The following is a 16,268-nucleotide window of genomic DNA, read 5'->3' as shown; positions in this document are numbered from 1 at the left end:
CCTTCGGTTTGCGGGAAAATAGATGTCCAGACCGTTTCGCGAACCTATAGTGTACCGCTTCAGATGGCAAAATGGTTCCGGACCGCTCGGTCCGGGCACGATATGAGAGTCCGCATTAGAAATGCCCAAGTATTTCACCATTGGCGTAACCTGGAGGGAGTGCAACACAACATATGGTTGGGCGTAGAAACTCGGTGGAATATAGTCACTCGCTTCAGAACAAATGCAAAATGATGGTATTTTTCAAGTTTTTCAACAGATGATAGGCGCGAACGAACCATATATGAAAAGTCAATACCGGTGAGTAAAGGACCCTCGCTTTAAATCTCGTCTTTCCAAGGACGACGTGTACCGGCCGGACGCGCTAGTGCAAATGTACCATCGATCGATCGGCCGGTTGTTGTCGGGGCCGTGGATTGACACGCGCCAGCTGACCGATCGATCAATCTCTGACCAGTGAAGACCGTATCCATGCTGGTTGGTCCCGGCTTTCTGTGATCCTCTCTATATCTATATAAACCAGCAAGCGGAAACGATTTCTTCAGCTACTTCTTGTTACTTGCTACGCCGATTGGGATCAGACTATTGATCATATATCAGCCTTGTGGCAAGGGAAGACGGCAACGGCGCAAGGCACAGCTGGAGTTGCTTCTTCTATGCTCCACATGGCGTTGCTCCTCGGACTCGTCTTCGCCTCCATCCTTACACGTAAGTCATCTCTCTCTCTCTCTCTCTCTCTCTCGTACGTGTTGCCTTAAAAATTGGGCTGCAGCGTCCAAGTATTAACTTGTGATCCGTAGAAGTAAACTACTGTTCGCACATACGCAACACGTACTGAATCCACTCCCATAGGGAGACCTTGCACATTCCTTATTCATCACAAATTGACAAGTGCATGCGCCCGTCTTTCTTTAAGATACTGGAAGAGTAATTCTCTGGGCCCTTGATTCATGCAAGCAAGCAAATTTTACAAGACAAAGCATGAAAAATTCAACGAAAAGCAACTAAAATTTGGAAGATATAAGACTTCAAAGAGCATACACCTCCGCACATGCCATGGCGAACAGGCGAAGAGAGCTGCTCATCGATATTATCCACTTGATATCAAATGATCCAAAAAGCTGCGAGAACGGACCCCCACCACCCGTGCTTCCTCTCTTTGTCCGGTCGACCAAGACTGGATATTAAGATATTTTTCATATTTTTATGGGATATTTTCATACCGAATATGACGTGGTTTCAGTCAACGGCCTCATCTACAATATTATCTTGCAAGATTTTGTAATGCATGAATATTCTGATTTTAAACAGCATTTCAGGTTTTCACAGTTTTACTTATAACAAGCCAACTGTGATTAGTCAACATATTATGCACCGAGAGAGGGGGAAATTCTTCATTTTATTTGCGGCAGGAACTTCACAACAATGATAATGTGAACATGCACCACCACACATGTCACACCTACACCAGCAGGCCTCTCAACCACCCACTAGAGCCGATGGACCATGGACACAAAACCTGAATATCACTTAATTCGCAACGAACACAATCCTCACGCGCGCACGCGAATTTGAGCATCAAGATTCAAACCCTAGTGATGGAGGCATGCTTCCCACAACTCCACCCCGCCAAAGTGGTTGTTCTCGGAAATTCACTGTGGCACATGGGAGCATATGCTCCTGCCACTGAAAAATATATTTTAAAATGTCCAAAAAAACAAAAATTTGGCACATACATCTCTACATTCGATGTGCCCATGCCAAGTTTCATGGAAACCCGACATTTTTTGTGGCTTGTGTAAAAAGTACAATAAAATGTATCGTAAGAAGCCCCTTTTAACACTGAATTTTATCTTTTTCACACGAGACACAAAAATTGTCGTTTTTCACGAAATGACTTTCTGAACACATAGAATGTCGATATCTACGCATGGGATTTTTTGTCAGAATTTTGTGACATTTCAAAATATGTTTAAAACACATTTTAAAAACGAGGAGCATATACTCCTAGGTGCCAAAATGCCCCTCTTGGGAAAAAACTTATGGTGACAGTTCTGCAAATTTGCTTTTTTAGTCGGTTCCTTCGGACTCGATTCATTAAAAATATCAAAGAGGCTTGTTTGATTAATATGCGGAAACCCGGACGAAAACCATTACAAACACACCCATAAGGTAGGCATCTTGGCCAACCTGGCTAGCGATAAGATCCACATAGTCGGCCATAGAGTGGATGTCGTTGAGGTTGCCTACAATGTTATCGTCGTCATTTCTCCATGAGCATGCGACTCTGACTTCATCGTGGATGACCTGCCAAGAGCACACAGAACCAAAAAACTATGGCAAACATTCGGCCAAACACGTAGACGACCAGACAATAACTTCGACTTCGATCATGAGCCTCGCAAGAGAAAGGAGCGCACCGTGCACCAACATAGCCCGACTTGCCAATCACAAGGCATCGTTCCGCCGCATCGCCTCGCGATGCTACAACTCCGACTTCACGCTGGGAGGCATGCCAAATAGTTGACGACAAAGGACATGCCATGACCATGTTCTTCTTGCCATCATCATCGTTGCCACACAACTGCATCCTTTTTTTAAGACACATAGTGCAAACAAGATAGAAGTACACATTTTGGTGTACGAAAAGTACACGTTTTGGAATTGTCCCTTCCAAATTTGTGACTCTGTCAAAACTTAATTAAGACTACGCACAGTTGCAGCAGCTTCGACACAAACTTCATGATGCGTGATAGCCTAGCTGACACGTACCATCACCCTGTCTGGCGTGAAATATATATCGCTAGCTGATAAATGCAACCGCGTGCTTATGGATATATCAGATTTGTGTGCTTGTGCATATAAGTATATATATGCGGCTATGCCAAGTGCCTTTAATTAGACGAACCATGTACATACATATATATACGTTCATATCTCCTTGGAATTTTGCATTCTGTATGATTGAGATGGACGGAGTACGAAGTGGACTATGTAACGGCCGTGTTACAGACGTTGGAACAGAAACTTTTATTCATTTTTTTTACAAATTTCCAATACACTTGCATGCAGTCAGTGAAATGTTGTGAGATTTTTTTTGTGCAGTCAGTGAAAGATTATTTTTGACTTTTTCCACACACAAAAAAGGCAAGCTCTGCCACTGTCTGCTAATATTTTTTTCGAGAGTACGCCAATGGCGTACCATATTTTTATAGAAGGTGGAAATTTAATATGTACAAGATACCATCATCGGATGCGAATATCCATGTCGGCAAACACCCACACCAACAAAAAACACAAGGTCACTCTCTCACAAATGGGTCTAAACCACCAACACCTAGCTTTTTTTTTTGAGACAAACCAACACCTAGCTGGCTGCTAATGTAGTGAGTACATTTTTTTGGACTAGTCAAGAAGTGCGACGCTGAGTGGGCCTTAGAAAAGAAGTGCATTGTGCTCTGAGTGGGCCGTAAAGCACTGGTACAGTCAAGTAGTCAACCCATTATGTTCTCCATCTTTCAAAAAAAAACATTATGTTCTCCAACAATGTGTAGAACATTCCTCTATAAAGAAAAGTTAGCTATATGTACCAATCAAAGGCACTATGAAATAATAAAAAAAAACAGCAGAAATCAGGAACTGGCAGGTGTACATCTATTGATGGGTTGATAGCGGCCTGCCTCCAAACTGAGACAAGAAATTTCGAACCGTATCGACCTTCCCGCCATTTTGCGGATGCTTCCTCCTATGGTGCAACGATTGCATGCATGCGTCGTGAACAATCCACCGTCCGTATCCTACCATTTTTCAAGTGTCGCCAACAGCATGATAGCTAACAATCAAAGTTAACGGATCCTTCTACGCGATGCCAATGTTACGGTACATAATATTATGATTGCTTCTTCCTTGATTCTCTCTGCACGCTACTGCACACGTACGGTTCGGGTCCGTATAAATCAACAAACAGAGCAACGCCAACCATCGATCAAAACACAAGTGTGCACATTGATCTTCAGCTAGCTGTGGTTACAATTTGACACGTACTTCCATATACAATCAATCTGTAACGTGAGAACTATGGGGTCTACTTGTGCAGGAGCGGCCTCGGTGGGCGTGTGCTACGGCATGAGCGCCAACAACCTGCCGCCCCCGAGCACCGTCGTCGGCATGCTCCGGGACAACGGCTTCAACTCGGTGCGTCTCTACGCACCGGACAGTGACGCGCTGGCGGCACTCGCCGGCACCGGCATCGGGGTCATCGTCGGCGCGCCCAACTACGTGCTCCCCGAGCTGGCCGCCAGCGCGTCCGTGGCGGCCGCGTGGGTCCGCGCCAACATCGCAGCCCACCCGGACGTCTCCTTCCGGTACCTCACCGTGGGCAACGAGGTCGCGGGCAGCGACACGCAGTACCTCGTCCCGGCCATGGAGAACGTGCACGGCGCACTGGCCGCGGCCGGGCTGGGAGACGCCGTGAAGGTCACGACAGCGATATCGCAGGCCACCATCGCGGTCCACGTGCCGCCGTCGGCCGGCGAGTTCGCGGACGAGTCCAAGCCGTTCCTGCTCCCCGTGCTGCAGTTCCTGGAGCGCACAGGGGCGCCGCTCCTGGCCAACCTGTACCCGTACTTCGTCTACACGTACAAGGCCGCCGGCGACATGGACGTGAGCTTCATGCTGTTCACGGCGCCGGGGACGGTGGTGCAGGACGGCGAGTACGGGTACCAGAACATGTTCGACGCGAGCGTGGACGCGGTGCATGCGGCAGTGGAGCGCCTCGGGGTGAGCGGCGTGGACGTGGTGGTGTCGGAGACCGGGTGGCCGTCGGCGGGCGGCGAGGAGGCGTCGGTGGAGAACGCGAGGACGTACAACCAGAACCTGGTGGGCCACGTGGGGAAGGGCACGCCGCGGCGGCCGTGGAAGGTGGAGACGTACGTGTTCTCCATGTTCAACGAGAACCTCAAGGAGGCCGGCGTTGAGCAGAACTGGGGGCTCTTCTACCCCAGCACTGATAAGGTCTACCCCATCACCTTCGGCAAGTGAACTTGATTGAGTTCATGCGTCGTCCATCCATGTATGCGGCCTTGGTCATCGACGTGTATATACAGTATATATATTTATCGAGTGTGTATTTGTGTGGCCGACTTGGATAAAGTTTCGAAGTTGAAAAAAGTTCGCTCATCAATAAAAGGAAAATAGGGGAAACGGAAATGAAAAGTTTGACAAAAACATGGAATTGGAAAATAATTCCAAATTTTAAAAAGGACGAGTAAAAAGCCTAAAAAGCCAGAATAATATAGAACAAACCCCGATTCAGAATAAACATAAAAAAGCATCCAAAGTTTCTAGTAGCTTTCCAAAACCGGTGTGCGCTGTTTTGTGAAGAATAGCCTAAAAATGTGCTTAAGGCCACAGCTGGGAGGAACTGCTCGCTAGTTGTAGTAGGCGTGAGTTCAAGAGCCTGCCTGTTAGTTATTTTTTACTTCCCTCCTAAAAAACGTTATTTTTAGCCTTTGTTCATATTTCAAACCAAAAATTACTTGAAAAAACGAAAGCACGACTTTTTTTTAACAATAACACGTATCCAAAAAATAAATATCAAAATCATATATCCAGGGAAACATTGATCATGCATTTGAAAAATATTAAACTTGCATAGAAAAATGTTTCTAGTATATACAAAAATGTACAAATATGTATGAAAAAGTAGATGTCAAAATACATATTAGAAAAAGTTAATCATCTATTAAAAATATTTATGAATTGAAAACAAATTTCTACATAGTTTTAAAAAATGTTGATATCATTCAAAAAAATATTTCAACGTGTATTGGAAAATTGTTTAAACTTATTCAAACAAAAGTTTAAAACATGTGTTTCGAAAATGTTTATCGTGCATAAAAAATTATTTCAGGTGTATACGAAAAGTGTACAATGTGTATTATTAAAAAAGTGGATCTTAAAACATATACTTCATAAAAACGTTTATCATGTATTTGAAAAATGTCTCACGTGCACAAAATGTGTATTTATACGATAAAAATGTACAATGCGTATTAAAAAAGGAGACACTAAAATATATATTTGGAAAAAACTAAATCATGTAGTTGAAATTTTACAATATATATACAAATTTTTTCATGTTTTGTAAGAAAATGTTCAATCCATATAAAAAAATGTTGACATAATTTGTTTTTCAAACCTATTAATCCTATATTTTGAAAATGAAAAAACGTGTTGCTGTTTTATGATAAAAACGTAAAAATATGTATGGAAAAAATAGACATGTGCTGAGAAAATAAAGAAACAAAACGGAAGCCAAATAAAAGAATGAACAAAAGAACAAGAACTGGAAAAGCCCAAAACAAAATCAAAGAAATTGATGCAAAGCAATAGTAGATAGTGAAAAATGAATAAAATAGATGAAAACTGAGAAAAGGCAAAGGAAACATAATTTATAAAGAAATAGAAAAAAACCGAAAACCAATTTAAAGAGATTAAAAACACTGTGTAAACCAAAGAAACCCGTTCAAAAGAGAGAAAGATACAAAATACAAAGTAAAAAAAGTAAGGGAAAATCAATAAGACTGGGGCAGTAAAGAAAATATATACAAAAGAAGAAGAAAACTCTACACCGACGAGCAAGTGAGCGAACGCAGCAACCGAGCGAGAAAACACTAATGGACCAACCCATACATGCAGGCGCCAGCGGCGAGCCAGAGCTACACCTCGCAACAGGCGAGACATATCTCTAGCGAGCCCTAGACATACATGACCTCTCGTTAGCCTCTCGTAGATTCTCGCTGGCAGCCCTGCAAGGAGGCTTCAGGTCCCATAGGATGCCGGCGGGAAGGCTCATTAGAGTTCACAACGGAGGCCTGTCCTAGTAGCGTGTCGATGTGGCTGGAGGCTAGCAGGGATGTAGTGGAACGACATTTGGGTGCTGGAAACCTTCATTTGTCACAGACACTACACTAACATCATTACCTTTCCAATTTATTATAACCAAAACATCTATAGAAATTGTTACTCCAGATGGTAGTTTAAGACATTTATAAAATAAAATATCCTTACTCCTTAGAAATTTTGGTTACCCCCTCTCCCTTCTCCTCTGCTATTGAGACATGGCACTTTAAGAAATTATGTAGGGAAAAGGTTAGAGGGTGTTTGTTTCCAGGGACTTAAAAAAGTCCCTATAAGTCCCATCTAAACCAAACAGGAGGGATTTATAGGGACTTAAAGTGAGCATTTGGAACTTATGAAATAAGACTCTTAAGGAGGAACTTATAGGGACTTATAGTTATAATATGGTTTTATAAAGACTTATAAGTCCCAGGAACCAAACAGGTAGGGACTTTTTAGAGACTTGAGACTTATAAGTTGGGACTAAAAAAAGTCCTAGGACTTATGAACCAAACAGGGCCTCAGTTACATGGCAAAAATAGATTGGCAAAGGTGTTAAACTTTTTGCCATAACGAAGAGTTTAACGGGTCTGCCATGGTAAAAAAATCTGTTTATGGCATGGCGAAAGTTGAATTTATGACATGGCAAACGCTATATTGGAGACATGGCGAAAGCTATAAACACTTTTTCCATTGCGAAAATATAAACGTATAAAACTTGATATGGTATGATTGAATGAATTGCCAATTTTTATGACCCCTAGACATGCTTGTGCAAATTGGTTGCCAACCTTGTGTGTCAAAAAGTTTTTTAAAAAGTATGGTGCACTTGTGTAAGTAACTAAAATGCAATGTGTCATAACAAATTGCCATTTGTTATTGAAAGTGAACATGTTTTTTATCTACATTTGCCATGACCCATACACCAAAGTATTAAGAAATTGCCATGTGTATTGTACTTTGTTTTCCTAAAACTGCTATCAACCTTATAACACAACACCAAAAGCGAAAATATATATTAATTTGCCATGCGACAAGTTTGCAAAATCAAAAGATTTCCTGGGACGTTACAAAGATTATACACAATGTAAGTGGATTTTTTTGCCATGTGGACATTACAAAATCAAGTATTTGCGATGTTTGTGTAAAAACATAACGTAAGTGAATTTGCCAAGCGACCACATATGGATTTGCCATGTTATGAACAAATTACATGAACTTCCTACAAATTAATGCATAATTGCCATCTCCACCGTCTTTTTTGTAAAACTGATGGAACATTTTAATATGGTGCATCTATGCCCTTATATAGTGTGCAAATAACTTTGAAAGATGGTCATTGGATGAAGGCAATCCGACGATGCAGAGATGGCAAATCCCAGCACTACTGGCCGTTGGATATCGTCTACATTCCACCAGATTTTGCCACATGTACAATTTAGAAGACTCCATGGTTGAACTTAAGCATAATGCAAAAATCTCAAAACACAAGCACTTCTCCTTTGTTCTAGAATCTTCTGTATCATAATTGCCTAATTTTTTTCTACATGAATTGCCATTATTTGTTTTTACTTTATGCTTTACAATGCACAATTTTATGAATCTTAAAATAGATTACTCCCTCTCTCCCAGTTTACAGGGCGTGCGCGTACCCCTAGGTCGTCAATTTGACCAACCTAATACAAGTTATATATTACAAAAAATATACCAATATAAACTTTAGATGTTCTATTTTCAAACGTTATAATTTTTGTGTTATATAGTTCATATTAGGATGATAAAATTGACAATCTAGATATACGCACAGGACTTATAAACTGAAATGGAGGAAGTAGCTTTTTTGTTAAAACTAAATGATTTTGAATGAGATGAACTATAAGAATTAAATGAACATCTACATCATGCATAAATGACTCAAAACTTACATGCTATATATAATGTGGTATTTATTCATAATTTGGTTGCCAAATCTCATGTGTGCAATGCACGTGTACCTTACTAGTAGTAGTAGCATGGGAACAAAGATTGATAGGAAAAACATGTCAAAAGGAGAGATCTCGGAGGCCATACTCCTTGTACTCGAAGTCGGCATTGAGCACCACCTCCGCACCCCCGTGTCCATCCTTGTCCACCGTCGGCAGCACCGCTTCTGCTATGACGTCCACCAGTGCCTCCATCACCTGCGAGATGTCGACCTCGCCCAAATCAACCAGGGTAGCGATGAACGCCATCGTCGAGAGAAGCCGCCTCCGCATCCCTGCGTACGCCCTTGCCCACAACGCCGCCTCCGCGTCATCATCCATGACCTCGCATGAAGCCACGAGAGGGATCCCCACATGCAGTCGCCGACGTTCGCCTCTACATTGTCTCCGCCGTCGCTCGATTGTCGTAGCCTAAATCGATGGAGTGGGGGACGGGGTAGAGAAATGGGGGAGGCTCTGGGAAAGGGGAAAGCGAATACAACGTATTGGGGGGCATTCGCGACGGCAACCCTTCCCCCGAACAAAAAAGGGCTAACGTGGCTAATTTCCTCTTCTTCAGGAGTGTTCGCCGCCAAAACATAAAAATATGAAGAAAAAAGACATGCACATAGACATATATTATAGTATATGTACACATACAAAATTTCATGAACACATGTTCATATGTGAGGTACACAAAAAAAAGATAAATACACAGACTAAAATGAGCTTTTCCTTTGTTGTATTTGAAGACGCTTTATACATACTTGAAGAATATGCATATGTATTTGTAGAAAAAAGTTTGACATTTTTTGAAACTTCAAATATTTTATTATGATTTTGTTTTTGGAAAAAAGGTTACAACGCGGCACTCGAGGAGGAAGATGTCGGTTTTGAATTTCGACAGATCAAAACAATACCTGAACAATTACTATTTCTGAAACAACACATAATTTTCACAGAGAAAAGTCGCTACTGGGTGCGCACAGCGTGGTGTCAGTTGTCACGGCTGCTACCTCACCTGCGGGGAGCAGCAGGAACTGGAGGCACGAACCAAACAGGGTGACCGCCGGCGGCATGCCTGAAGACGGCTTTCCTGGAGGCGACGCCGGTCCGGAGCTCGTGCACCCCGCTCTCGTACCTGGAGCACTCCTCCACGTCGTCTCTGTCCTCATCCATGGCGTCGAACTCGGGCGCGAACGACTTGAGCACGTAGTAGATGCGGCCGGGCTCCATGCACTGGTACTCCCGCGTCGACACGCGCCTCCCGTGGTTGATCCCCACCAGCAGCGCCACGTCGTCGCCGATATCCTGCAGCTCGCGCCACCTGTCCTCGCGCTCGTCGACGGCGAACACCTTGAAGCGCCGCGTCCGCAGGGCGTTGCCGTCGGTGAAGATGGCCACCGTGCTCACCACGAGAAGGCCGCCGTCGTCGCGCTCGGCGAGGTACCTGGCGCCCTCGTAGTAGGCCTGCTGCCGGAACGTCTCGGTGTGGAACTCCACGCACCGCTTGAACTCCCACGTCATGACCGGCCCCGTCACGAGGCGCGGCTTCAGGGTGCGGCGGTCGCCGTTCGCCGGCGGCTCCCAGGCCTCGATAGACCCGTCGCCGCGGGTGATTGTGTAGAAGGCGCCGTCGTGGTGGATGATGTCCTGGTACCGCGTGGACGGCGACGTGCGCAGCGACGTCCAGCACTTGTCGCCGGGCCTTGCGAACGCCAGCCCGGAGCCGCCGCTGTGGATCACCATCACAGTGAAGCTCTCCCGCCGGTCTCCTCCCGAGACGGCGAGCGCGGCCTTGTGGAAGAACTCGTCTTGCATGGCCTGGATCGGCACCGTCTCGGGAGGCGACGGCCGGATCTTCTTGTTAGGGCCCCGGATGTGCGAGCGATACGCGTGATTGTCCACGGAGAAACACGCGCCTGCTCCGCCGTGGTCGTCGGCGAGCAAGGGCCTGACGAACCCGCAGTCGAACGACGTGACGTCCGGCAGCGGGAGCCGCCTGCCGTCAGCTACGGGCTCGAGGAGCGACGCGCCGCACGCCCTGTCGACGACGACGAGCCAGCCCCGGGAGCAGCCGATGACGCGGTGGGGCCGCGCGCCGCCGGCGTCGCTCCCAAGGTAGACCGTCTTCTTTGAAATATATGAAGCGTTCCTACTCCATCAAGGGAGCCGCGTGGTAGTTTATATTGATGCGTGGCCGAAGCCTGACTTGACGTACAAGGTTATGACAGAAAGAGTTTGGGTAGAATACAAGAGAAGGAAGGAGGTTGAGATTACAACTCTATATTCTAACACCCTCCCTTAATCTCAACTAACCTAAGTTAAGATTACTCTTGAATTCTTCAAATGGTCTTGCTGGTAGTGCTTTTGTAAAACCGTCAGCCACTTGATCCTTAGAAGGAATAAATCGAATTTCAAGTTTCCTTGCCGCAACCCTTTCTCGTACAAAGTGAAAATCAATTTCTATGTGCTTTGTCCTGGCATGGAACACTGGATTTGCAGACAGATATGTTGCTCCCAAATTATCACACCATAAACATGAGATACGATTCTTCTTGATTCCCAATTCCTCAAGAAGTGATTCAACCCAAATGATCTCAGCAGTTGCATTAGCCAAAGACTTGTATTCAGCTTCTGTACTTGAGCGTGACACAGTAGCTTGCTTTCTAGCACTCCAGGAGATAAGATTAGATCCAAAGAACACTGCAAAACCTCCAGTTGATCTTCTGTCATCACTACATCCTGCCCAGTCAGCATCAGAGAATGCACTCACAAGAGAAGAATTAGACCGTTTGAAATGAAGTCCTATTCCCATAGTATGTTTCACATATCTCACAATCCTCTTGACAGCTGACCAATGTGCAGAAGTAGGTGCATGAAGATATTGACAAACCTTGTTGACAGCAAATGAGATATCTGGACATGTGAGAGTTAAATATTGTAGTGCTCCCACAGTACTCCTATACCTTGTACTCTCCTCCTCTTGAAGTGGCTCACCCTCATATGCTGAGAGACTTTCTGAGGAGGATAAAGGTGTAGACATTGGCTTGCAATTTTTCATCCCCATGCGAGACAGAAGCTCAAGAATATATTTTTCCTGATTTAACACAATACCATCTTGAGTTTTCTTGACTTCAATACCCAAGAAGAAATGCAAATCACCTAGGTCCTTCAAGGCAAACTCTGAGCTCAAATCATGCAAAAGAGCATTAGTAGCATTTTGTGAAGAACTTACAACTATGATATCATCAACATATATAAGCACAAAAATGACTACTCCTGCCTTGTTATAAATAAACAAGGATGTGTCAGCCTTGGAAGCAACAAAGCCAAGATATTTTAACTGTGAGCTCAATCTGGAATACCATGCTCTGGGTGCTTGCTTTAGACCATAGAGTGCTTTATCAAGCTTGCAGACATACTGTGGCAATTTCTTACTCTCATACCCAGGTGGTTGTCTCATAAACACTTCCTCTTCCAGAACACCGTGCAGAAACGCATTCTGTACATCTAGCTGCCTTAAACTCCATCCTCTGGATACAGCAATGCCTAACACAAGTCTGATAGTTGCAGCTTTCACAACGGGACTAAAGGTGTCCTCATAGTCAATGCCATAACATTGCTTAAAGCCCTTTGCAACTAGACGTGCCTTATATCTGTCAATGGAGCCATCTGCCTTCTTCTTAATACTATACACCCATTTGCAATCAATAATATTTTTACCTCTCTGATTTGGTACAAGATGCCAAGTCTTATTCCTCATGAGCGCAGAATACTCCTCATCCATTGCATTTTTCCATTTAGGATCATCAAGTGCATTCTTCAACGATGTTGGTTCTCCTGAAATACACAACATTCCATATGGTATAGTTCCATCTTTCCTAATTTTAGGATTACGTATACCTTTCTGTAGCCGGGTCATAACACGTGAAGAAACCTCTCGCTGCACCGCTGGTATACTTGCCACAGAAGATCCAGGAGAATCTGCTGATGCAGTGGACTGATTTGTCGTCATATGCGCAGGGGATCCTGTGGCTTCTGGTGTGGCTGCCCCTCCTGCAGGCACTGGCGCAGAGGATCCGCCACCCGACCGCGACTGGTGGCGCGCGTGGTGTGGAGAGGATCTGGTCCCGCCGCTGGTCCCGCCTGACGCTGGCGCGCGGGGCGAGGGGGATTCGGCCCCGCTGCTGGTCCCGCCTGAAGCTGACGCGGCAGCACGGGAGTGGCCCGCCCTGGATCCAGGACTGGAGCCATCAGGGGCTTGATCCGAGGCGGATGCGGTCGCGTGATCCGAGATCTGCGCGCGTGCAGGGGTGGCAGGCGCCGCCAGATCTTCTTCGTCATCTGTGCCAGCTTCGTCTCCTTCCTCAGCATGAAATATAGGATCAAAACCAGCCATATTTTCGAGATCTTGGTTATTTTGAGCACCGTTTTCTCCAGGGACCTGCACAGGCATAAGAGAAAGACCAGTACCAGCAGGAATATCATCACATTGGTTAGTACAATTGTTGTCGCCCCCATGATCAAAAGACCGAAGATGTGAAGGAAGAAGAAGAATTTCTTTGCGGAGAAGTGCACCAGCATTAGGATGAAGGGATGCAAAGGGAAACACGGACTCATCAAATACAACATCTCTGGATATATACACCCGACCAGTAGGAACATCAAGGCACTTGACCCCTTTATGCATGGGGCTATAGCCTAAAAAGACACACCGTTTTGAGCGGAAAGCGAGTTTGCGTGTGTTGTAAGGCCTAAGATTGGGCCAACAGGCACAACCAAAAATACGAAGAGATGTATAGTTGGGTGTGACACCAAGAAGTCGTGTAATGGGTGTTTCAAATTTGATAACTTTACTTGGAAGCAAGTTGATGAGATATGTAGCAGTTAAGAATGCTTCATCCCAAAATTTAAGCGGCATGGAAGCATTTGCTAACAAGGCAAGCCCCATATCAACTATGTGACGGTGCTTTCTTTCAGCGGATCCATTTTGTTGGTGAGCATGAGGACAAGATACATGGTGTGATATGCCAAGCTTTTGAAAGAAAGAATTTAGTTTTTCATACTCACTACCCCAGTCACTTTGCATAGCAATGATTTTAGAGTTTAGTTTGCGTTCAACAAGATTTTGGAAATTGAGGAAAACTTGGAATACATCAGATCGCTTTTTCAACAGATAAATCCAAGTAAATTTACTATAGTCATCAATAAAACTTACATAATAGGAAAATCTACCAACTGAAATAGGAGCTGGCCCCCATACATCTGAAAAGATAAGTTGTAAAGGGGCAGTAGACACACTAGTAGAAATTGGGTAAGGTAATTGATGACTTTTTGCTTGTTGACACGGATCACAAACTGACTCACTACTAGGCTCATAAGAGAGTTTATTTTTGCTAAGAACATATCTAACTATGACTGAAGATGGATGACCTAAACGACTATGCCACCTTGATGTAGATAGCTTGGTGACAATATTTGCTTGTTTATTGGACCATGAAGATGATGATGATGATGATGATATGAGTGAGTAGAGTCCTCCCACGCACCGTCCTCTAAGAATGACTCTCCTTGTTTTCAAGTCCTTAACCAAGAAAAAATAAGGATAGAATTCAGTAAGAACATTGTTATCAAGAGTGAATCGATGAACGGAAACAAGATTTTTAGAGGTTTGAGGAACATGCAAGACATTGGTCAAGTGTAAATTTTTCACGGGGGTTTTAACAATTGAACTGCCAATGTGTGTGATATCCATACCAGAACCGTTTGCCGTGCGAATTTGGTCGCCTCCATTGTACTTCTCCCGCATCGTCAACTTGTCAAGTTCACCTATGATGTGGTTTGTTGCTGCACTGTCGACGTACCAGTTGGTGTCCACGCCATAGGAGACTGCATGCGCTTGCTTTTCTTCCTGGTCGTTTTCTTCATAACGCCACCAGCAAACTCGTGCACCTCCTGGATGGTGTCTGTAGCATATCTGACATTCTGGATAGTCATGCTGTTACTCACGAGCCTGCTGTTGCTGTTGCTGTCGAGGATGTGACGCCCCCGATTTAACCATACACTAATCATGCACACAAATGTGTACGATCAGATCAGGGACTCACGGGAAGATATCACAACACAACTCTACAAATAAAATAAGTCATACAAGCATCATAATACAAGCCAGGGGCCTCGAGGGCTCGAATACAAGTGCTCGATCATAGACGAGTCAGCGGAAGCAACAATATCTGAGTACAGACATAAGTTAAACAAGTTGCCTTAAGAAGGCTAGCACAAACTGGGATACAGATCGAAAGAGGCGCAGGCCTCCTGCCTGGGATCCTCCTAAACTACTCCAGGTCGTCGTCAGCGGGCTGCACGTAGTAGTAGGCACCTCCGGTGTAGTAGGGGTCGTCGTCGACGGTGGCGTCTAGCTCCAGGGCTCCAGCATCTGGTTGCGACAACCAGAAAGAAAGGAAAAGGGGAAAAAGGGGAAGAAAGCAACCGTGAGTACTCATCCAAAGTACTCGCAAGCAAGGAACTACACTACATATGCATGGGTATATGTGTAAGGAGGCCATATCAGTGGACTGAACTGCAGAATGCCAGAATAAGAGGGGGATAGCTAATCCTGTCGAAGACTACGCTTCTGGCAGCCTCCGTCTTGCAGCATGTAGAAGAGAGCAGACTGAAGTCCTCCAAGTAGCACCTTCAAGTAGCAACTCATAGCATAATCCTACCCGGCGATCCTCTCCTCATTTCCCTGAGGTAGAGCGACCACCGGTTGTATCTGGCACTTGGAAGGGTGTGTTTTATTAAGTATCCGGTTCTAGTTGTCATAAGGTCAAGGTACAACTCCAAGTCGTCCTGTTACCGAAGATCACGGCTATTCGAATAGATTAAACTTCCCTGCAGGGGTGCACCACATAGCCGAACACGCTCGATCCCATTTGGCCGGACACACTTTCCTGGGTCATGCCCGGCCTCGGAAGATCAACACGTCGCAGCCCCACCTAGGCAAAACAGAGAGGCCAGCACGCCGGTCTAAACCTAAGCGCACAGGGGTCTGGGCCCATCGCCCATAGCACACCTGCACGTTGCGTACGCGGCCGAAAGCAGAACTAGCCCCCTTAATACAAGAGCAGGCTTACGTTCCAATCCGGCGCGCGCCGCTCCGTCGCTGACGTCTGAAGTGCTTCGGCTGATACCACGACGTCGGGATACCCATAACTACTCCCACGTAGATGGTTAGTGCGTATAGGCTCGTAGCCAGACTCAGATCAAATACCAAGATCTCGTTAAGCGTGTTAAGTATCCGCGAACGCCGAACAGGGCCAGGCCCACCTGTCTCCTAGGTGGTCTCAACCTGCCCTGTCGCTCCGCCACAAAAGATCCACACAGAGGGCCGTCGGGACAAAG

The 16,268-nt window shown here is 45.2% G+C and overlaps 1 protein-coding gene across 1 annotated transcript; it reads left to right on the top strand.

Annotated features, from left to right (window-relative positions):
- The first annotated feature begins 531 nt into the window (after window positions 1-531).
- LOC119270420 (lichenase-2-like) lies at window positions 532-5,139 on the top strand. The gene is made up of 2 exons (XM_037552422.1): window positions 532-708; window positions 4,097-5,139. The coding sequence occupies exons 1-2, from the start codon at window positions 657-659 to the stop codon at window positions 5,038-5,040; spliced, it is 996 nt and encodes a 331-aa protein (XP_037408319.1). The 5' UTR covers window positions 532-656; the 3' UTR covers window positions 5,041-5,139.
- The last annotated feature ends 11,129 nt before the right edge of the window (window positions 5,140-16,268 follow it).

This window comes from Triticum dicoccoides, chromosome 3A (genome assembly GCF_002162155.2).
Source record: "Triticum dicoccoides isolate Atlit2015 ecotype Zavitan chromosome 3A, WEW_v2.0, whole genome shotgun sequence".
NCBI lineage: Eukaryota > Viridiplantae > Streptophyta > Magnoliopsida > Poales > Poaceae > Triticum > Triticum dicoccoides.
Note: the sequence above shows the minus strand (reverse complement) of the source record. Positions and strands in the feature narration are given on the sequence as shown.

What these genes read in the sequence shown, in the direction of transcription:
- LOC119270420 (XM_037552422.1), top strand. Translation starts at nt 657, where the DNA reads ATGCTCCACATGGCGTTGCTCCTCGGACTCGTCTTCGCCTCCATCCTT. An exon ending in CTTCGCCTCCATCCTTACAC is followed by an intron (nt 709 to 4,096) that starts GTAAGTCATCTC and finishes CTACTTGTGCAG; the next exon opens with GAGCGGCCTCGGTGGGCGTG.